We start from the raw sequence: 21,946 nt of genomic DNA on the forward strand, positions 1-21,946 counted from the left end.
TAGTATGGTCCATCCCCCCAGCACTGATGCCCTCTATCCCCGTGTTGAGCCTAACCCCTTGTGCTAAGGTTTCTATAACGAGAGCAAATAGTAATGGGGATAGAGGGCAACCCTGTTTAATTCCCCTTCCCAATCCTATATGGGGAGATTCTAGACCAGCCTTTCCTGACCGGTGTGTCTCCAGATGTTGTTGGACCACAACTCCCATCAGCCTCAGCCATTGGCAATGCTGGCTAAGGAAAGGCTGTTCTAGACCATTGGTACAAACCACTGCTGTTGAGTTTGAATATAGTTGGTCTATCAAGTGTAAGAATGATTCTCTGAAGTTCATCTTGTACAGTAGCTTTTTTAGAAACCCCCATTCCACCCTGTCAAAGGCTTTGAATGCATCAAGAGCTGCCAGAGCTGCGGGGAGTTTGAGAGTGTTGATGATATGTATGACATTCAGGACCCTACGAAGTGAATCAGCGATGTTACGTCTTGGCATAAACCCGGATTGATCTGGCGATATAAACTGTCTTATAAATACATTTAGATGCTTGGCCATTATTGAAGATAACAGTTTAGCATCTTGATTTATGAGTGCTATGGGGCGATAGGAGTTCAGTGCCTGAGGATCTCGGTCAGGCTGTAGTAGTACTATTATTTTTGAGTTGCACCATGTGTCGGGTATTCCCCCCCCCCCGATAAAATGCTGTTGAATAGATGAGTCAGCCATGGGGCAAATTCCACTTTGAATGGTTTATAGAAATCGCTAGTGAATCCATCATCTCCTGGAGCTTTGCCATTTTTCAAATTCTTGATGGCATCAACAACTTCTTCAATCGTTACTGGTTGGTTCATGCTAGCCTTTTGGTCCAGAGAGAGGTTTTGTAGCTCTATTTTTGCCAGAAACACCTCTATTTTGTTACCATCTGGCTTGTCTGAATAGAATGCTGCAAATTCCTCATTAATTTTTTTATAGTCCAAAAGCAAGGACCCCGATTCATTTTTAATTCCTGGGATAAGATTTCAAAAACGTTGTTTTTTGAGAGCATGAGCTAGTAGTTTTGATCCTTTATCACCAAACTCATTATATTGTCTTTTCGTGTGAGCCATTGCCACATACACTTTGTCTATCTCAAGGGACTGCAATTCCCTCCTTTTGTTGTCCAATGTTAGCCCTATTTTCCTATCTCCAGTCTTTTTAAACTCTTTGTCCAATTTATCAATATCATCCAAAATAGTTTTGACAAGTTTTTGGTGTTCTCTTTTGAGAAGACTAGCTTCTTTGATGCAATGCCTCCTCACGACTGCCCTCATAGCGTCCTATACCACATGAAACCCAACCTCCTGAGTGTCATTTTCTTGAAAATAATGAGCAATGTTTTCCTTCAAGTTGGAGCACAAGTGTTCATTCGCAAGTAAATTAGAGTTAAATTTCCATGAGATAGCCTGCCTCAACGTAGATTTCAAAGATAACATGAGTGATGTTGGAGCATGATCTGACACTGTTTTTACTCCTATGTCAGCCTCTATCACTCGCTCCCATAACTCTTTATTGGTGAAGATGTAATCCAGTCTTGAATGCAAGTGAAACCTGTGGGAGTAGAATGTGTAGTCTCTTTCCAAAGAGTGAAGCAATCTCTAAGAATCTAGAAAGTTATGAGAAGCCAAGAGGTCCAAAATGCCGGTGTTGTTAATGCGCTCCATCCGTCTACTATTACTGCAGTCCAATCTATTATTAAGGCAGCTATTAACATCACCACCTATAATGATTGGTCCATGAGCAAAATTTCCAACAATCTGCAATGTCGTTCTTAGATAAGCCAATTGACCTTCATTGGGCACATATATTGAACAAAAAGTGAGTTTCTCCCCTTCGATCATGCCATTTACTACTACGTAGCGACCATTTTGATCCAATAAACTCACACACCACTAGGGGGCATTTTTTAGTTACCAGAATGGCCACCCACTTGCCTTTGATGTTCCCACAGTGCAAATTTGCTCACCCAACTAGCCCCCTCTCAAGAGTTTGCCCTGTTTTTTTTTTTTCCTTGCATGATGGGTTTCTTGTAAATATATCTAGGGCTTCGCGTTTGAGAGCTGCTGCTACTCTGGCACACTTGATAGGGGACCCCAATCCTTTTAGATTAAGAGAGAGTATTCTTAACTTGCCTGACCGTGCTCATAGTATTAAGAGAAGTGAAAGACTAGATGCTTTTTCATTTAGTTGGTGCCAGAGAGTGAATTGTTCTGCCCGTACTCCAACCTTTATAAACCTACTTGGGGGAGAAGCTAAACAAAACAGCATCAACAAACAAACTAGCAGGGGCAGCCCCCCTTTAGTTGACTGCTATGGGACAACGCCGAGAAGTGTCTCAGCCCGCTTGTGTAATGGGAAGCTAGAGGGGACCATAGTTACACACAAGTCTTCTCCCTTTACGTATAGATGTAGATAATGTGGCTAAACTAGCCTATTTGAGTAAACTAAACAGTCCTGCAAGCTTATAAAGAGATCAAGAGCAGGGGCAGTCGTAGGCAATTGTGGTCAGCCTTCATTGTTTCCCAGGATGAGGCTGCTGCTTCTTCCCCCTTCTGACAATACTGCAGCATCCTGTTGCTTTTTATTTTTGCTTCTCTTACTTCTCTTATGTTCCCATTGTTCATTCCCTATGTCCAAGTCAGGGGTCCTTCCGTTTTGTGCTCAATTTTTGACAATTGAGACTTGGAGGTCGTGAAGAATTTTCTCTGCTTGCTTCCCGTTGCTTGCTGTAAAATTTTTCCCTTCATGGAGCACCACCAGCTTAAATGGGTATCCCCAGTGATATTTAACCCCTGCTTCTTGTAGTGCTGTGGTGTATTGTTTGAAGTCCTTCCGCCTGGCCAGCATATCAGGACAAATGTCTTGAAAGATGCTAACTATAGCGCCATTATACTTGATTTCTCAAAGGTTACATAATGCTTTGTATATTTTTTCCTTTGTTTTGAAATGTTCAAATTTTATAATATCCCTTGGAGGGCCATCAGGTTTGGGGTGAGCCCCTAGAGCTCTATGTGCTCTCTCGATGTCTTCAGTTGAGAGTATTACTCCTAAATTGAGCATGTTAAACCAGTCTGCTATGAACTCGGGTACATCTGCCCCTTCCTCTGATTCTGGGATCTCTCTCACCCGAATATTGCCCCATCGGGCCCAATCCTCCTGTTTCGCCACTCTCAGCTCTAGTTCTGTAGCTGCTTTTTTCAGCCTCTCCAGCTTGTCATTATGCCTTAAGCCTAGCTCCATGGCTGCATTAGCTGTTTTGGATATTTTCTGCACTTGCATAGAGAGATTTTCTATTTTTCCTTCCAGAGGCTGTAGTGCTTTTACCCAATCAGATGAAAGGGCTATTCTTATTTTATCTATATATTCATCTGTGTCGTGATCGTTTAATAATGCGCTTGTCTGTTTCCCACCTTTTTGTACTTTCTGGCCTCCCCGCACCATGTCAATTACACTCTCTGCATCTGACAGGTCAGAGGGATCCACACTAATACTGGCTACTGCACTGAGTTTGAGAATTTTTGCTGGGGATCCTTCAATTGTCTGGGATATCACTCCCCTGGTCCTGATGATTAGAAGGAAATTGCTTACATTTTGCAGGATTTTACATGAGATTTTTGCTCCTTGATTGTGGGAGACTCGGTTCTACGCCGTCATTTTGCCTAGTAGCAACCCCCCCCCAATTTTGTCCATCTTTGGGATGCAACTTATATATATTATTATGTATCTATATAGGGATGCAACTTACATATATATAAGACCTCCATATATATATATATCCCCACTCATGTCAAGGGCCAGCTAAAGATCACCCCCACAGCTCACGGGTTACGTGCCCACCCACTGCATAGTCCCAAGAAGCCCAGTTGCTTCCCAGCTGGCAGTTGCGGACAAGAAAGGGGCTGGCTTGTGCAGCTGTGGCAAGCTGAGCAGGCCCTAGCCAGCTGGGGAGGACTCGCCTCAGAGGGAAGGCAATGGTAACCCCCCTCTGAATACCACTTATCATGAAATTCCTGTTCACAGGGTAGCCATAAGTTGGGATCGACTTGAATTGTGCAGACATAATTCCAGGAGGTACAGCTTCTTTCCTAAATGTTGACACAATTAGTCCAGACCGAAAAGCCCTATTGGATACTAATTCTGGCAACTCCACTTATTTTGACCTTGCAATTCCACAGTGTCCCTTATTTTTCAAGTTTTCACATACCACGTACCTGTTTTTCATGTATCTGAGAAAATCTGGATGAATCACAAAGTATTTATCCAGGATGAAATTGTTATCAAATTTATCCCGGGGGTTTGGCCTGGGAAAGGAAACAAAAATACCTTTTAGGCCAAGCATGTGCAATTCAAACCAGAAGAGGTTTGGCCAATTTTCCTATTGAGTAGGCTGATGATGTAGGCTGTTACTATTTAGCGCATGCATGCACATGCACACACACATAAATGCAGAGGCTTTTTCTTTACAATGTTTGAACTAAATAAAGAGCCTTTGGCCAACTTGTTCAGTTCCTGAAGTGAGCAGATGCCCCCTGCCCCCTAGCTCAAAATCTTTTGCAAAGTTCCCCTACTCCTTGTGAAAGAAGCAGAAAAAACTCATTCTTTTGCAGGGAGTGAGAATTTTCCTTAAAAAAACCCTCAACAGGGTCTGGGAAAGGAAAAGCAATACATACCAAGGATCATAATGGTATGTGCATGAAGAATGCATTTACCAATACCAGGAGTTTCCAACGCATTGCATGCTTTATGAAGTTCACAAGATGCTAGGAGGAGACACTATTGTATATTTTCCATCAAAGAGAAGAGGCAATAAAATTATTATAATCACTGTCTGCTTGTAGCTGGGATGTTGTTAGCTAGGGGTGATCAGCAGTCAGTTGTGCAGAGCCTTCCGTCAAGAAGAACTAAAACTGTAAAAAGTTTAAGGAACATGGTTCTGAAAAGGGCTCAGGGGAAAAAAATCAGTATCTCTCACCCATAGACGTCCAAAAATCCCTTCCTGACTTTCTTGTTCAGCAGAAGAGCTTTCAGCCATTCGTAATCTCTTTCCCCTTCCAGAAAATGAAGGTATTTGATCTCCTAGGAAACACACCACACGTATGCTGGTAGCAGGCATAGCAGATGGAACATAAGCACTGCCAGAGCACATCTAATGAATGGACAGGATTGGGCACACTCTGTGCTGGCCAAACAAAATCCAAATTCTGCTCCAGACCTCATTCTGAATAATTTATGTAAATGATGCAAGGCCAACTTCAGCTTTTCAGAATAGCAGAACAGGGTCAAAACAAAAGAGGGGAGAAAATGGAACAGCCTGCAAAATGTGGAATGCTGATTTAAGAATCTGGAGATGATTCAGGCTATTCTAAATCAGTGTAAACCAGGTGCTGCTTATGTACTCTCTGAAGTACTGACCTGGGTACTATAGTGACTGGACATTGCTCTGACATAAAGCACACACAAGGCCTAAAAGCTCATCTACTGCCAAGCCTAATGTCACTAGGTGATTAATGCTCACAGTATGAGGAAACAGTGCTTAGGTTTTAATGTGGAGTTTGGAGAGGGGGGATAAACCTTTCCCTCTCCATCATTTTCCTCATCTAAATCCCCCCCCTCAAAAAAAAACATAATATACCGTATGGTATCTGCCTTACCTTTCCCATGGGGATTTTCTTGAATCCATTCTTCCCCAGTAACATAACAGAAGACACTAAGGAGTAGGCTGTAAATCCATAGAAGGACGTTCTTGTGCCTACGTCTTTCTCATAACCTTTGGTCACAGCCCCATTCACCCTGGCCAAAGAGACCATATTGAATTGCAAAGTTAGGCAGGTAGGAGCTCCTCATCACTGGATTTCACTATGCACTGTATGTTGGGGAGGGTAATTTTCAGTGTTCAATATAAAATAACTGACTTGGGCTTTGCCAAGTTTCTAGAGGAAGGGAGTTCCAAAGGTTAAAGATATCTAAGATATTTCAGTTTTCTATAAGCCAGAACAATTAAACTCAGTCAGAGCCATGGTAATTGCACATATGCAAAGAGTTGAAGGATAATGGATAGTTGCTAGAATACTGACATTTGGAGAATACTCCAAATACACTTACATGGAATTCACATGTAGGTACTGGCAATAAATGTATAGAAACTGCTGAAATCTCTTAAAACTTTGAATATAAAAAATGTCAACAACCGTTGCTCTGAAGGGAGGCAGTTTTGTTTGCATTGCATTTGGTTTAGAACCATACCTTTCAGATTTTGCAAGCTAACTGCCCTGGGAGGGGGAACCAACAGTATTGGTGAAACCACCCTATCCCTGGGATTTAAGGAATAGTTTAGATCCAATATCCAGAGCTACATGTTTCCTGCAGATTCCAAGAGGTGACTTGAATATGTATGAAACACAGTCTCCTTCCCTCCCATGAGCTGATAAGTTGAAGGCTGCTCTGGCATCCCCAACTGGGCTTGGAGGAAGTCTCAGTTTTACGCTTTCAAGATGTGGTCACCCAAATTGCCAAGTGACAGGCCACAGCAATAGCCATGCTACGTTTCTTAGATAAGAAGGCAAGATCAAGGCAGATCCAGTTCTGGTTCCTATCTTGGCAAAACTAATATTATCAAGGAGGAGCAGGAAGAAATAGAAGCTGGACAAAACCTTCTCCTTTCCCCTGAGACCCTCTCACAGGATTCACATATCCATAAACAGAGGAGAATTACTAGAACCTCAATGTGGAGATGACACTCAAGGACACCTCTCCTTTCTGAGTCCAAGAGGACTGTTGAGGTTCTGAACTAGTGCAATGGACTGGATGTAGGTTAACAAATTGAAGCCCAGTCCAGAAAGAGATCCTCCTGGACAGGAACACAACTGATCTGGAAATAAAGATTCAAGTTGTGTTAGATGGGGCTGCACTCCCTTTAATATAGGCTTAGCCGATGTAGTGCCCTCCAGATGTTGTAGGACTACGATTCCCATCATCCCTGACCATTGGCCATGCTGGCTGGGGCTGATGGGAGTTGAAGTCAAACAACATCTGGAAGTGACCACATTAGCTACTCTTGCCTTACTAACACAGGCTTATAATTTGAGGGTACTCATGGATCCAGCTTTGAACCTGAATGCTCAGGTGTTTGCCAGGAGTGCCTTTGCTGAGCTAAGGCCAGTGTTCCAACTTCTGGACATTATGGATCTTGCTATGCTAACGCATGCCTTAATTACATTATATCTGGACTACTGCAACATGCTCTACGTGGGACTGCCTCTGAAAAGGATCCAGAAACTTCAATTAATCCAGACCATGGCAACCAATTCATTAATCAGGACTTCTCAATCAACAGCATTTCGTTCCTTTCTTGAAAGAGCTACACTGGCTTCCAATTTGCTTCTGGTGGAGATTACCTTTAAGGCCTTATCCCAGCCTTTCCCAACTAGTAGGCCACCAGATGTTGTTGGACCACAACTCCCATCAGCCTCAGCCAGCATTGCCAATGGTCAGGAAAGATGGGAACTGTGGTCCAACAACATCTGGTTGCCCACTAGTTGAGAAACGCTGCCTTATCCATTTTAGGGCCAGAATATCCAAAGTCTCAAACTGCCTGCTTATTAAGATTATCATCAGAGGCTGTCTTTTAAGTGTCCCAACTATCCCCAAAGCATGTTGGACAGTGACCAAGGAGAGGGCCTTTATTCCATAGTCACACCAAGGCTCTGGAATTCCCTCCTCTTGATGGAAGTTCATCTTACAGCATTTTAGTAGATTGTAAAGACCATTCTTTCTAGAAGTGCTTTTGGCATATAACAGGGGTGGGGAACCTTTTTTGGACTGTGCATCAGATCCTTACTTTCCCAATCCTGGCGGGCCAAGTTTGTCAGGTAGGCAGGGCAGCCCACATTCATAGTCATGCCACACATCCCTCACACCCATGCTCCCTTTTCCACTTTCCCTTGTCTCCTCTGCTCTCCCAGACATCTCGCGAGCCAATCAGCATGAAAGGAGAGGCTCTGTGTTAGCTACTGAGAAGAGTTTTCTGAGTGGCTGGCTCACTTCCTTTCATTCTCATTTGCTCCAATCAGCATGAAAGGACAAGCACTCTTCTCAGTGGCTAACAAGCTCCCTTTTCATGCTGATTGGCTGGGGGGACCTGGCTGGGACCCTGCTCCCAAAAAAGTAATGGGATTACGACCCCCGCATCCCTAGATGACTACACCCCTGGTCCCAGTTGCTGGGACTTCAAAGTGCAGCATGGGGCTATTTGAAAGCCCCCCAGGAACGAGGAGTGGTTTCCATTGAAACTGCTGTTAAAATGGAGGCGAACATCTCCATTTTAGCACTAGTTTCAATGGAAACAGCTTCTCCCTCCCAGAGCGAGGTGTGCCTTCACCACCCATCAGCTGATGGGTAATGGGAGCGCGCCTTGCTTCAGCAGCAGAGGAACAACTGGGAGGTCACTTTAAGCCAATTGTTCCTTTGAAACCACATCAATACCCATCTCATACCTGATATCACATATTATATCAGGGGTGGAGCAGGTGGATGTGGTTTGGGTAACATGGCCTTGTGCGGCCAAGTTTGGGCTGTGCACCAGAGGTCGCTCACCCCTGGCCTATAACATCTGTTTATCATAACTGGCCAAGATGAGTTTATGCTACTTAGCGGAGATGCCAGTTTTAATTATTGTTTTATCTTTTGCTGCTTTTATGGATTACGCTTTATAGACTTGTTTTCTGTCACCGTTTCCTGTTGCTTAGGTTTTGTAGTATATATATTTTAAGAAAGGACAAGGCATGACTTTTAAAAATAGACAGGGGAACATCACAGAAAAGTTCCTCTTACCGGAAAACGTAATCATGGGAGTCGATCTCCTGGCCCATTCTAGAGTTGTTCAGTATTCCCCCATTTCCTACCACTGCGCAGCTGATGCACCTGGAAGGCCAGCTGCTGTTTTGTGCCAAGAGAACTTGGTGGTAGGGTTTAGAGGGAAGCATGGTTATGACTTCTTTTACCACTGGAAGACAAAAGGCATCATTATTCAGTATGAAGGGCAAACAGTTAAAGCATAGCTCTGAGCTCTGTGCATTGGCAAGGGGTGAGCAAGCCAGCTGGGATCAGCTGCACTACTGAATTTCCCACAGAAAGAGGAACTTGAAGTCAGCACCTATCAGGCAGTAGATGCTGACTTCAAGCCATGGAGAACTCTGTAGTCTTCCAATCCTAGCAGAAAAGCAGGTCTTGAAGTCAGTGCCTATTGGCTGATAGTTACAGTGATGTCAGTGACGAGGGTGGGGGAATCCAGGATACATCAAATTGGTCCGATGGGCCAGAAGTTAAACTACACTCCCAATTGTTTAAGGCTCCCAATTGTGCATTGGCAGCTGCGCCTCCACCTGTGCGTCACCTGATATGACATGACATGGCATGGTTTAAGTGAAAATAGGCAAATTGTGGACCTGCGCCATACATCAAATTGGTCCGATGGGCCAGAAGTTCTCCACTCCTGCTATAGGAGAAAGCCCCTCTCAACAAAGGAGTCTCCTCCTATAGTTTACTACTTTAAGGATGCATTTGCAGTGATGATCTATAGCAGAAGTTCACCCATTACTACATGTGCAAACATACCTGGAGTGCACAGGCACCTGCTGCTTAGAGAAGGCAGATCCAAGGAGGAAGGGGCGTCTGCATCTTTAACAGACGGGCAGAAGAAAAAATTTCAGCAGGTGTAGCTACCCAATTCCCTCTTCTGCCCAACCATTAAACTCTGTCCTCTTTTACATCTGCCCAATCAATTCCTGCTAAGGCCAGCTTGGCTAATGACATTTTGGCACTAGAAGTTGAAAATCCAATAGTGCCCTCCGCTGGTTAAAATCATCATCATTGAAATAACCAACAGTTTGCCACCTCCTGCTTCTTTGCAGAAATCTTTCAGTAGCTGCTGATGCAAACACACATCTAAAGAATCTAAGTGAATGTGTTTCTCCTAATCCTGGGTTTCTGCAAAATTCCTCACAATTCCTTTTTTGCAAGACAGGGAAACAAGGAGCAGGTTCTCTGTTATGGGGAATTTGAAAGACTGATAGTCTTCTCAATACAAGACCTGCAACTCCTCCTTCTAGAGAGAAAAACCTTTGGCCCTTAGGTCTTTCTGCATCCCCCTTTAAAGAGTTGCTCACATGAGTAATTAAGCTCCATGAAACCATAGGGTGGGGCAAAATGCTCCAGACGCTCCCACTCGCGGCCACTGAAGTGACTCCTGTCCATGAAGAGTGTGATGTTGGGCAGGAAACGATCCTTTAGCCAATCAGATTTGGCAGCCTTGACCCGCAGAGAATCGGGGCAGCTCTTGAAATACGAAAAAGGGCAAAATGAAGTTAGGTGTTTATCTGATAAATCAAATTCATTATTATTACGTCTTAAATTTCTATCCTGCCCTTCCTCTCAGGAGCCCAGGGCGGCAAACGAGAAAAAACACGAGTCAATAGCAACTTTCTATCAATGAGATCATCTGACACAATATTGTTAATGTAACAAACAGCATACAATTAATATAACTAATGTGATTTAAGAAAGTTTCTCCAAATATATATGTTTTCTGGTGTCACATGTTCTAAGAGTTAAAGCAGGCCCAGCAGCCATTTTTGTGAGTGTCAGGGTTCTGCTTTTGTTGCTCTGACACTTTAGCCTAATTCAGTTGTTTGCGTCCTCAGGCGATGAGAGGGAAAGAGGGCTTAAGGTGGTTGGCCCCACACCCTACATTACATCCCCATAACCTAGGCCTGCTGCTGCTCTTGCACATTGGAGGGTGAAGGCCTGCAGTAACTGTGCAGGTTTCTAAATAGCATTGGGGTGAGGAGCCTATACAAGGATAATAGTCCGCCCCCAGCAGCAGACCTTTGCCCTCCAATGCATGCAAAGGGTGGCCGGGGGGTGGGTGGGAGAAGAAGGTATGGCAAACCCACTATACCTGTGAAAGTCCCTTTTTTACACAACTGTTAAAGGTGCAAACATTTCTAAAATGCAATCTTTACACAAAGGATAGCGACCAAACCAGTTTATTGAGAACAAAACCTAACACACATTAGGCATGAGAAGAATCCACCAGAAATCTATATTTTGCAACCACTGCCAGATCTAGGCTCTAGAGTTCCCAGCTCTGTGTAAAACCTGGCCTGAAACTCCAGACTCTGGTGAACTGGAACACATAAAACACAGACCAGATTCTCTAGCATTATAAAGCCCCATCCTCTTTTTTCATCTGGCCACCCTAGATGTGGAAGGTAGTAGGGACTTGATGGAAGGGGCAGGACCATGACTAGGTAGCCCATTCCCTCCTCCTCATATGATTCTAACTAGTGAGGCTTTGAATACTTAGAGCTGTTGTTTTGCTGGGTTACCTCACTTTGTTATAAACAAATAACTACTTAATTATTTGAGGAAGCAATTAGGGCTCTGATTCCCAAAGATACACAAGGAGCCCTAGTTGGGGACTTCCGGAAAGGGTGACTTCGCTTGTGCCTGCTTTTGAGACGGGCTGCCGCCTCAAAAGAAGCTTATGCAGATATAAATCAGTCAGAACATTTTTTTTTTTTGACTGATGAAATTTCTCCCGGGCAGGGAGAAACGTAGAGATCAACCTCAAAAGCCTGTTTTTGTTGGGAGGACTGGATTTCATTAATTTATGAGAAAAGGTCCAGCCAGCAATGCCGGACGGACTTCCGAACAAGCTCTATCTGATTAATGCGATACGTTTATCTTTTCTTCAAAGAGAAAACGGACTAACAGGCAAGCACCCTTCTTTCTATTATTTTTTTTACTTGGTTTAAATTGTTGCAGCAAAAAGAGATTTGTCAAATGAATCAGCTTTAAAGAACTTCTGGGTGAGCTATAACTCTTCTCTGTTATTCACGAAATTAACAGCTTATCTCTGTTTCTATTGCAAAAAGCTGTCCCGGAAGTGCATTCTAAAGATATAAACAGAAGAGGGATTTCTATTCCGAGGAACATTATATTGTCTGGGACTATTCTCTTTTTGGTCTATTTTATTTTGACGAATCTGCTTCTTCACGACGCCACTAACTGTTTTGATGCTGGAAACTAAATTTGTTTTGTGTTCTTGAACATAGAGAGATAAGGCAGGCTGCTCTGTTTATACTGTGATGTCATCAAGCCTGGAATATTAACTCAATTGTTGTTGAAATAAGAAGTGGTTCTTCTTTATTTTTGTTTTGTTTTGTTTTCGTGGTTTTAAAAATGGCAATCAAGAAAGTGGCTGAGAATCTGGAAGTAATTATGTTTCAGAAAATAATGGATGAGATTGAGATAACGAAACAAACCCTGCGACAGGGCAGTAAGGAGCTGAAAATTGAACTGAGCAAAATGACACAGGAGCTTAAAGAAATAGGGGATCCTGTGAGAGAGGAGAATGAGATCAGAGATGAGAAAAGAAAAAATAAAGGGAAGATACAAGCCCTGGAGATTGGAACAAATGTGGAATTGGAAAAAGATCTGGAGTTTATGGATATTAGAAATAAAATCTACTGTTTGGAATTTAACGTTATCTCTGAAGAAATTAATGAAGATATTAGAGATAAAGTTATCAATGGCTTGGATAATCTTCTGGACTGGAATGACATGATGGAGCTTGATATAGAGAAAATCTATGGAATTAACTGCAGCCATGTGACAATGGAAAAACTCTCAAGAGAAGAGCCAGTGCATTTTGTAAAAAAGAAGAACAGAGATATGACTTTACAACAATATTTCAGCAACTTATTCAGAATCGATGGCAAGAAAATATTTGGGATAGAGGAAATTCCCATCAGACTCTTATTATATGACTATGGCTATGACAGCAAGATTATTATGGAATACTGATAATGGAAGATTGGACACTGACATTACTGGACTTAACAGGACTATTGAAGATGGAAGATGGAATTAATATGGATAATGGAATAATGGCTATTGAAATTATTGGACCTAACAGATTTTGATGAGATGGATTAATCGATATGTTTATTTGGACTATGGTTATGACAATAAGATTATTATTATTATTAACGAGATGGATTAATCGACATGTTTATTTGGAGAAAAATTGATAGATATATTTCTTAAAGAATTGAAACCTCTCTTTGACTTTTTGTGGAAAGAATAAAGTAATGTTTATGAGATTTGATGATTAATTAAGATAACTACTGGAGGAAAGTGATCTTATAATATAATTTAAGAGACAGGATTGTTATATATTGTAGACCTATAACTGATTTGATCTGCGACAAATGGGAAGTCAACATTTTATTTTTTTGTTTAATCATTTTTGTTTTGTTTTGTTTTTTGTCTTTGAATGTTTTATGATTTTGTTATGTATGTTTTATGAAAATTTGAATAAAAATTATTGTAAAAAAAAAAAAAAAAGGAGCCCTAGTTGGCAGAGCTTTCCACAATATATCTTCAATACATATTCATACATTTAAATTGCTTTATCATTTGCTACCGGGCCAAGTTCAAGGTTCTAGTTTTGGTGTACAAAGCCCTATATAGCTCAGGACCAGGATACCTGAAAGACCGTCTTACCCCTTATATACCCAGTCGATCACTGTGCTCTGCAGGTGAGGGCCTCCTGCAGATACCATCTTATCAGTAGGTTTGTTCTGTACAATATAGGAACGGACCTTTAGTGTGGCAGCACCTACCCTGTGGAACTCCCTCCCTTTGAATATGAGGCAGGCACCATCTCTGCTATCTTTTTGGCGCCTTTTGAAGACTTTTCTTTTTCAACAAGCCTTTTAAGTTGAGACCTATCCCAGTCTGTGTCTGTGTCAGAATTGTTTAATATGTTTTTTAATAATGTTTTTAACCCTTTAAAAAAAGTTTTTAAAATGTTTTTAACGCTCTTTTGTCTTAATGTATTTTAAGATTTGTTTTTATGATGTTTTAAAGTGTTTTTAGTGCCTCGTTTGCCGCCCTGGGCTCCTGCTGGGAGGAAGGGCGGGATACAAATTAAATAAATAATAATAATAATAATATGACTGTAAAACCTACATTGGCCAGAAAGCTCATTCAAGTTCTCTTAAAGTCAGCCTTTAATACACAGAAAAGGCTCAAATATATTTCAAACCTCCTGTTCTGTGTCACCATCTATGCAGAGAAATGAGAAGATTTGTGCAGGTGTTGAAGGACTTGCCAGGATATCTCTAATCCAGCCAACCATATTAAATTTTTAAAAAATCTACTGGTGCACCTCCAAGTATGTTGATAAAAGCCGTGTCTGAAAAATTGAAATTCAAAAAAGTTTCAAGTTGTAAACATTTAGATTGGGATTTCATAAATTCTACACTTAAAAATGTTTCATGATTAACTTGCTCTTTGGTGATGTTTTCCTTTTTGTAAAAAAACTCTCAGTTTCTGCCATTAGACAGTCAAACCTCTTCTAACAAATAAACTACACAACTTTGGTAAATTTGAAGAAAGTCACATACGCTTTATTTTCCCACATAGTTAGTTGCTAGGTTTTGTTTGTTTTTAACAGAATTTGGGTTTTTTTAGGGGTTTTAAAAAATGGTTTGGAGGACTGGAGTTATGTCAAGGCGGAAAGCAAAAGACTTTGGGCCATGGGGAGGGATTTTTAGTGGATACTGCCCACATGGGTCTTTGCATCCATGAGATCTAGAAACATGCTTTTTAAAAAACAGGCGCCACATTCTTTCAATTCTGCTGAATGCATTTTAGTCTTAAAAGAACATAACTCATGCTCTGTGGTGCACCAAGAGCCATGTTGAGTTTTAGGCCTTCTCACTAGGCTGGTAAACCTGTGTCAACACTATATTACTTCAGATTGCATATATGATTGATTGGTCCTCTGTACAAAAATCTTCCTTCATATAGACAACTAGACATCAGAAGGTATCTAGCCTACCTTTTCTCCTGACATGCCAGTTTTCTATTTCCAGGGATTCCCCCCCCCCCGTAGGAACAATAATCTAAATCTTCATCTAAAGTTTGAAAGTGCACATCTCAGAAGCAGGATTTATCACCTAGTGAGAGCTAGGTCTTAGATTCATCTCCTGCTGGGATTTCCAGTGCTAATCTCATGTCCTTGACTGCTATTATTACTCTTACCTTTTAAAAATTAACTGTGTAGGATCCAGTGGAATCATTTCAAACCTTGCCCTTGGAGATCCAAGTTCCAATCCTAGCTTTGCTCTGTTGGAACTTTGCTGTTCTGGATGGCCAAGACTGTCACTTTCCCATCAATATCTCTTTGGGATCTTTTGACAGAGTTGAGGTTGAGGCAATCAGCATGCTAGACCCTAAGTATTGTCAAGTGCAGTTAGCTATTAAATATTTTATCATCATCATCTCAAACCACAGTAGGTGTTAAAAACACTGTACGAGGCCAGGGTAAACCCTCATACCAAAAGGTTTACAATGCCAGGAAAGATTAAAAAGGTGGGAAGAGAACAGGTGACAATGTCACCTACAAGTGTAACTTTTACACTTTTGTTTGGTTATACCCCAGACTATAGATAACTGAACTGGCCCATACCAGGTCTGCAGGTATATTCTTTTGTATGCATAATAATGAAATGAAGGTATCTTTAGGAGATGTGGGTGGTAGACAAAGTCATGGAGGACAGGGCTATCAATGGCTGCTAGCCATGATGGCTGTGCTCTGCCACCCTAGTCAGAGGCAGCATGCTTCTGAAAACCAGTTGCTGGAAGCCTCAGGAGGGTAGAGTGTTCTTGCACTCGGGTCCTGCTTGCAGGCTTCCCCCAGGCACCTGGTTGGCCACTGTGAGAACAGGATGGTGGACTAGATGGGCCACTGGCCTGATCCAGCAGGCTCTTCTTATGTTCTTATGTTCTTAGATTTAGGACCTGGTCATTCTGTATCCACTTACTGATTTTGAAGTGGAATTGTCCAGGAGATACTGGTCATCGAAGTCCCAATGAGGCTCAGATCTGAAGTCAGCTGCTTTTAGTCTTTTCTTGGGGGCTGCTGTAGGAATTAGATGCGTAGCAGGTACAGATACATTGTGAACCATGACAACAGAAAGCGAAGCAACTCTGGTAGAGCTCTCTTTAGCAATGCCCATTTCTCTGGATTGTTTCCTCTCGGTTTGGTTTGCACTAGATGGTGGTGTGACACTTCTACCTTCAGGCAGCTGTTGACTGGATGCTCTTGTTGCAACCTTTTCCTTAGCCTGCTTTTGATTGGATGTTGGTGTCATGTATTTAACCTCTGCTTGCGTCTTTCCTTTGTGTTCTGACACCATGTGTTTATTTTTCTCTTCCTCTGGATTGGATTCTGATGTTGGTGTAACCTTCTTCTCGCCTTGTTCTTTATTTACTGCTGGTGTTTCATTTAGAGCCTCAGCATGATTTTTGCTAGCTGCAGCTGTCATCGTTGATTTTGATGGATCTGTGACGGCTGCATTCTTCTCTTGGGTGTACAGGTTGCTGCCATTAGCTGCCAATCTCTTAACAGCATCTTGCTCCAACGGGGAGCTACCTGGGCCACGTTTCACATTTGGAGGCCTTGATGTCATTGGTTCTGGGGCAGTGTGTTGGATATCTATTTGTGGCATGTTGGTGGCACGAATAAAATAAGAAAATTGGCTGAAAGGTAGTTAAAGAGAGACAGTTACCAAAAATGTGTGTGTGCATGTGTGTATTATACAGGATGTTGCTCTTGTATGAAGCTTACTGGACAGTTGCTTACAGTTGATAACATCGTGGGAGCCATTATAATGAATTCTCCCAAATAATGTGCCTGGGATGACAAAGGCTGCTCTGTAGGATATTTTGATTTCTATGCCGTCTTTGCAGAAAGGTGACAGAGAGATTTTATAAATTAAAAGATTTATAAGTAAGCATTGAGGCTGAGTTTTAACACACACACAAAGAGCCAGGTGAATAAACAGATGTCATGGCATCATAGTTTTGCTTTTACAGAAGGGCATTAAGCATGGACGGCTATGGATTTTATATTTATTTGAAATTAAAATATGTACACACCAGCCTTCATCAAAAATACTATTCCAGAGCAGTTCACAGTAATGCAACACTCAAAAATACACCCCTCAAACTGTAAACACAGAGATAAAACCAAAAGTGCACGGATAAACCATACTTAAAAATGCCTGGGCGAATAAAATTGGCTTTGCCTGGCACTTAAATGATGGTGATGTTGGTGCTAGCCAGGTGAGCCTCTTTGGGGAGAACATATGCGGCCCTCTCCTTAGTTCACAGCATTTGCATCTCTGAAGGAGGCAGCACTAGGAAAAGGCAGGGGTGTAGTTGTCCAGGGTCTCAGGGGATCTTAAACCCCTTACTTTTTTGGGAGCAGGGTCCTATGAGCCAATCAGCATGAAAGAGGAATGTGTTAGCCACTGAGAAGAATCTTCTAACATGTTTCCTTGTCCTTTCCTGCTGATTGGAGCCAATCAAAGGAGGTAAGTCAACTACTTAGAAGACTCTTCTCAGCAGCTAACAGACTCCCCTTTCATGCTGATTGGTTCATAGGGATGTCTGTTGTTATGGGAGAAGGCACACACGGGAAGGACTGTGGAGTGTGGAGATGATGACAGAGAATGAGAAGCAAGTGAGGGGGTGTGGGTATGTGGAGGTGTAGCATGACTATCATAAAGGAATCCTACACTTCTGAATTTGCCACTATACTACTGGGAGAAGGGCATTAACAAACACTCTTAAATCACAGGAAGATGGATATGAGTGTAGGCAGATCCAAGGACACCTGGGTCCCAATCCATTTAGGACACATAAGAGCAACCTCCAGCCCCTAGGACCTCATAAAGATGTTCCATTTCTCCATCCCACCAGTGTTCCTTCCCTCCTGTTCTATTCTTTATTTTCCCTGGCTTTTAAAAGTCTCCTCCCCCTCTTTCCATATCGACTGCTCCCACCCTAGGCATTTACTGTGGAATAGCAATGGGGCACCTGCATGATGTCATGGATGAAACAAGCACCCTCCACATGTTGTCTCTGAGGAACTTCCTTTTTTTCCAGAGCTCAGAAAAGTAATCTTTTTTTTAAAAAAAATACAATGGAACCGCTGCACGGTTTCCCCAGGCATGATAGCCCATGCTATTCAGCTATACTGGCCTGTTAGGGTTTGTGTAGACTGCTCTAGCCATTTCCTGATCTAGTAATTTCCACCTCTCTCTTCTGAAAATGGGGGCACACAATGCTAGTCAAACCCTGCCCTTTTTTACTGTAAAGCCTGGTGGGATCAGCTTGAGGGCATTTTTAAAAATTCACTTAAAAGAGATTGCACAACCGATGGGCAGTTCAACCCAGTCCTCTTCCAGGCGTGGCTAACGGAAACCCTTTGCTGTAGGTGACCAGTGTGCTCACAGCCCAAAATGCTGTTACCAGACTTCCTGAGAAACATATGAAAGCAACATGCATGTAGCACAATTGAAGTAAGGCGTTAAGACAGTATGAGGTTAAAGAAATAATTCTTTTGGGAAAGGAGTTACCATGCTGTGGTAATATCCTTGCTCCTTGCCAGAGCTTGGAAAAGTTACTTTTTTGAACTACAACTCCCATCAGCCTCAGCCAGCATGGCCACTGGATTGAGCTGATGGGAGTTGTAGTTCAAAAAAGTAACTTTTCCAAGCTCTGCTCCTTGCTCTTTGTGTTATGTTAATGGCTTGAAACAGCTGGGAAGATCATCTGGTGAACTGAAGCTCTTTCCCTTCTCCAATCCAGTAGCCATGCTTTCAGCTTCTGCACCCGTATCTCTGCGGGTACTGGAGGCGAGCTCAATGCACCCATACAGGTATGGTTGTAAACACAGATATGTAAATTCATGTGGGGTGTACTAACTCAAGGTGTGAAGGGGATTTTTTTCAATTCACTGCACTGTTGGAGGGCTGAATGTTTGTAAAGAAGTTCCTTCTGCATTTATTGCTGTCTAGAGTAACCACTGCTATTACGCAAGTTGCATGTGGTTAGAATTGTTAGTTGTGTTGGCACACATGTACCGAAGAGCTTCTAGCCAGAAAATAATCCATAATGATTTAGCACATTGCCAGAGGGTTCTATGCATCAATCCTCTCCCAGCTTCTATGCATCAATCCTCTCCCAGCTGCTGTGGCTTTGAAATGGAGCCAGGGCACATGATGTGCCCATTTGTCATTCACCAAAGCGGGACAGAAACATTGCAGGTGTTTGGCTAATGGGCTGAGGTGCTGGCCTCTTGGGAAATTGTTTCTACTGTTGAAAATTACTGATCTCCCAATGAACCACAGTCCTATGGGGATTTGCCACAGATATATATCTCCATTGTATTCCTATAAGAATGATGCCTTGATGACACAACAAGAATTCAGTGTTGCTGCTTAGGAAATGCCCGTTTTAGATATTGTTTCGGAAAGCTAAAGGAAAGAGAAGTAGTGAATGAACAAGATAGGTTTATAGAAACTAAGATGATGAATATAAGTTGCTTTACCACTTCATGTTGTCCTCCTGCATCTAAAGGAAATGGACCCCCAGCTTCAGCCATATCCTCTCTCTTCGCAATATGTCTCTCAAAGCTCAAGAATCCATTCTTATTGCTTTTTTCCCTCAAATGGAGGGTATAATATGCCCTGATAATCTTGCTTCAGTGATCTTCACATTAACCCCCGGAAAAAAAAATTATGGAAGCATTTGAAAAACACTCCTGCAGGAACCATTCAGTGCCAGCACCATTTCCCCTGGGGATATCCTTGTCCCCGTGGAAAACCACCACACCAGTGCCAGCCACTGACACAATGTGGAATATATAAAGGATAAATGGCACCAAGTACCATGGCTTTTTCATGGGGGAGCTACTACCAGAGTGCGCTTCATTACGAGGGCTGTAACATGCCACCTGGCTCAGAATAACTGAGATGGGATTATAAGCTTCCTTCCACACAAACGTTTTGGAGGAGATTGGTGTTCTGACATCAGAACAGGGATTCATCCCAAATAAGACACAAGGTGTGTGTGTGTCCCTATTGCAATCACTGCTGGACTACAAAGACTGCTGTGCCAAAACAGTAATGGTAACTTTAATCCTCTGCAGCAGGTAGCACTACTTGAGCTACATGAACATCATAGAATCATAGAATAGTAGAGTTGGAAGGGGCCTCTAAGGCCATTGAGTCCAACCTCCTGGTTAATGCAGGAATCCAAGTTAAAGAATACCCGACAGGTGGCTGTCCAGCTGCCTCTTGAAGGCCTCATTGGAACACCCACCGCCTCCCTAGGAAATTGGTTCTGTTGTTGTATTGCTCTAACAGTTAGGAAGTTTTCCCTTATGTTCAGCCGAAATCTGGTTTCTTGTAAGTTGGTTCTGTGTCCTGCACTCTGGGATGATTGAGAAGAGATCCTGATTCTCCTTTGTGTGACAGCCTTTCAAATACTTGAAGAGTGCTGTCATATCTCCCCTCAGTCTTCTCTTCCCAAGGCTAAACATGCCCAGTTCTTTCAGTCTCTCCTCATAGGGCTTTGTTTCCAGTCCCCTGATCATCCTCGTTGCCCTCCTCTGAACCTGTTCCAGTTTGTCTGCATCCTTCTTGAAGTGTGGTATCTGGATGCAGTAGTCAAGATGAGGCCTAACCAGTATCAAATAGAGGGGAACTAGTACTTCGCATGATTTGGAAACTATACTGCTGTTAATGCAGCCTAATATAGCATTTGCCTTTTTTGCAGCCACATCACCCTGCTGGCTCACATTCAGTTTGTGATCAACAACAATTCCAAGATCTTTTTCGCATGTAGAATTGCTGAGCCAAGTATCTCCCATCTTATAACTGTGCACTTGGTTTCTTTTTCCTAGGTGTAGAATGTTGCACTTATCCCTGTTAAATTTCATTCTGTTGTTTTCAGCCCAATGCTCCAGCCTATGAAGATCACTTTTAATGTTGTTTCTGGCCTCCAGGATATTAGCAATCCCCCCTTCTATTGCATCATCTGCAAATTTGATAAACATTCCCTGCCCCTCCTCATTCATTAATAAAAATGTGGAAGAGCACTGGGCCCAGGACTGCTTGTTACTTTGAGAAGAAACCATTGATAACAACTCTTAGACTACAATTCTGAAGCCAACTGTGGAGCTACCTGATGGTTGATTTATCACTGATTGATATAGAGGCATTATATTTTATATTATCTTCCCTCCCTTTTTAATAAGTTCTAAAGGTCACTCTGTCCTTTTGACATCTTCAGTACAAGGTTTTAGCACCTTTGTAACTGTCACCTAAAATTTATCTCAGACAAGCCTGAGTGAATGCAGTTCTACATGCAGCCCTATGCAAACATATTAAGTACCAGATGGCTGCCAAACTCCACCTCCAGCAGCTTTAACAGCAGGATGCAATTGTAAATAATTGTAGGTATACAGTTACAAAAAGGAATTGTTTGTGCTCCAAAATTGACAGACATGCCTCCAAAGAATGATTTAAACTGTGCTGAATATTTGGTAATTATTGATGCTTTAAATTGAAAGTACAGATTTGAGAGGGGAATAGGGTTGGCATGCCAGTCAATGAACTGGGCAAATAATTGTCAGTTGACCACCTATTATTTGACTGCAGTCAAATATTCAAGGAAACTAAAAATGCCACTATGTAGAATGTAGCTTTTCACCCCACCAGCTCTGTATATGAACATTTGTGAGCAAGTCAGGATTGCCCCCAGCTCTTCAGCAATCAGGGCAATCTTAGCAACTGAGCAAAGCTTCCCCATTGGCCCCCTGCTACAATTGCAGGCATTTGTAAGCAGAAGCGGGGGGACAATCAAAAGGGGCAAAGGTCTCTGCCTAGGACCTGTTGTCCTCCATCCCATCTGCCTCATTCACAAATGATGGGAATCATTGTCCAAAACATCTGGAGGGTGCCAGCTCAGGGAAGGCTGCTGCCTAGGACTGCTCAT

At 42.3% G+C, this 21,946-nt stretch overlaps 1 protein-coding gene across 1 annotated transcript in view; it reads right to left on the reverse strand.

Annotated features, from left to right (window-relative positions):
* Positions 1-21,946, reverse strand: part of ST6GALNAC1 (ST6 N-acetylgalactosaminide alpha-2,6-sialyltransferase 1) — a 38,813-nt gene that overhangs the window by 12,734 nt on the left and 4,133 nt on the right. Inside the window, exons 2-7 of the mRNA XM_061613380.1 lie at positions 15,922-16,639; positions 10,192-10,360; positions 8,858-9,029; positions 5,680-5,818; positions 5,001-5,104; positions 4,240-4,329 (exon numbers count right to left, since the gene is read on the reverse strand). Of these exons, the coding sequence (XP_061469364.1) occupies positions 4,240-4,329; positions 5,001-5,104; positions 5,680-5,818; positions 8,858-9,029; positions 10,192-10,360; positions 15,922-16,639 (1,392 nt within the window). The remainder of the gene's footprint in view (positions 1-4,239; positions 4,330-5,000; positions 5,105-5,679; positions 5,819-8,857; positions 9,030-10,191; positions 10,361-15,921; positions 16,640-21,946) is intronic.

Source organism: Rhineura floridana, chromosome 3, assembly GCF_030035675.1.
Source record: "Rhineura floridana isolate rRhiFlo1 chromosome 3, rRhiFlo1.hap2, whole genome shotgun sequence".
In the NCBI taxonomy this organism is placed as follows: Eukaryota; Metazoa; Chordata; class Lepidosauria; order Squamata; family Rhineuridae; genus Rhineura; species Rhineura floridana.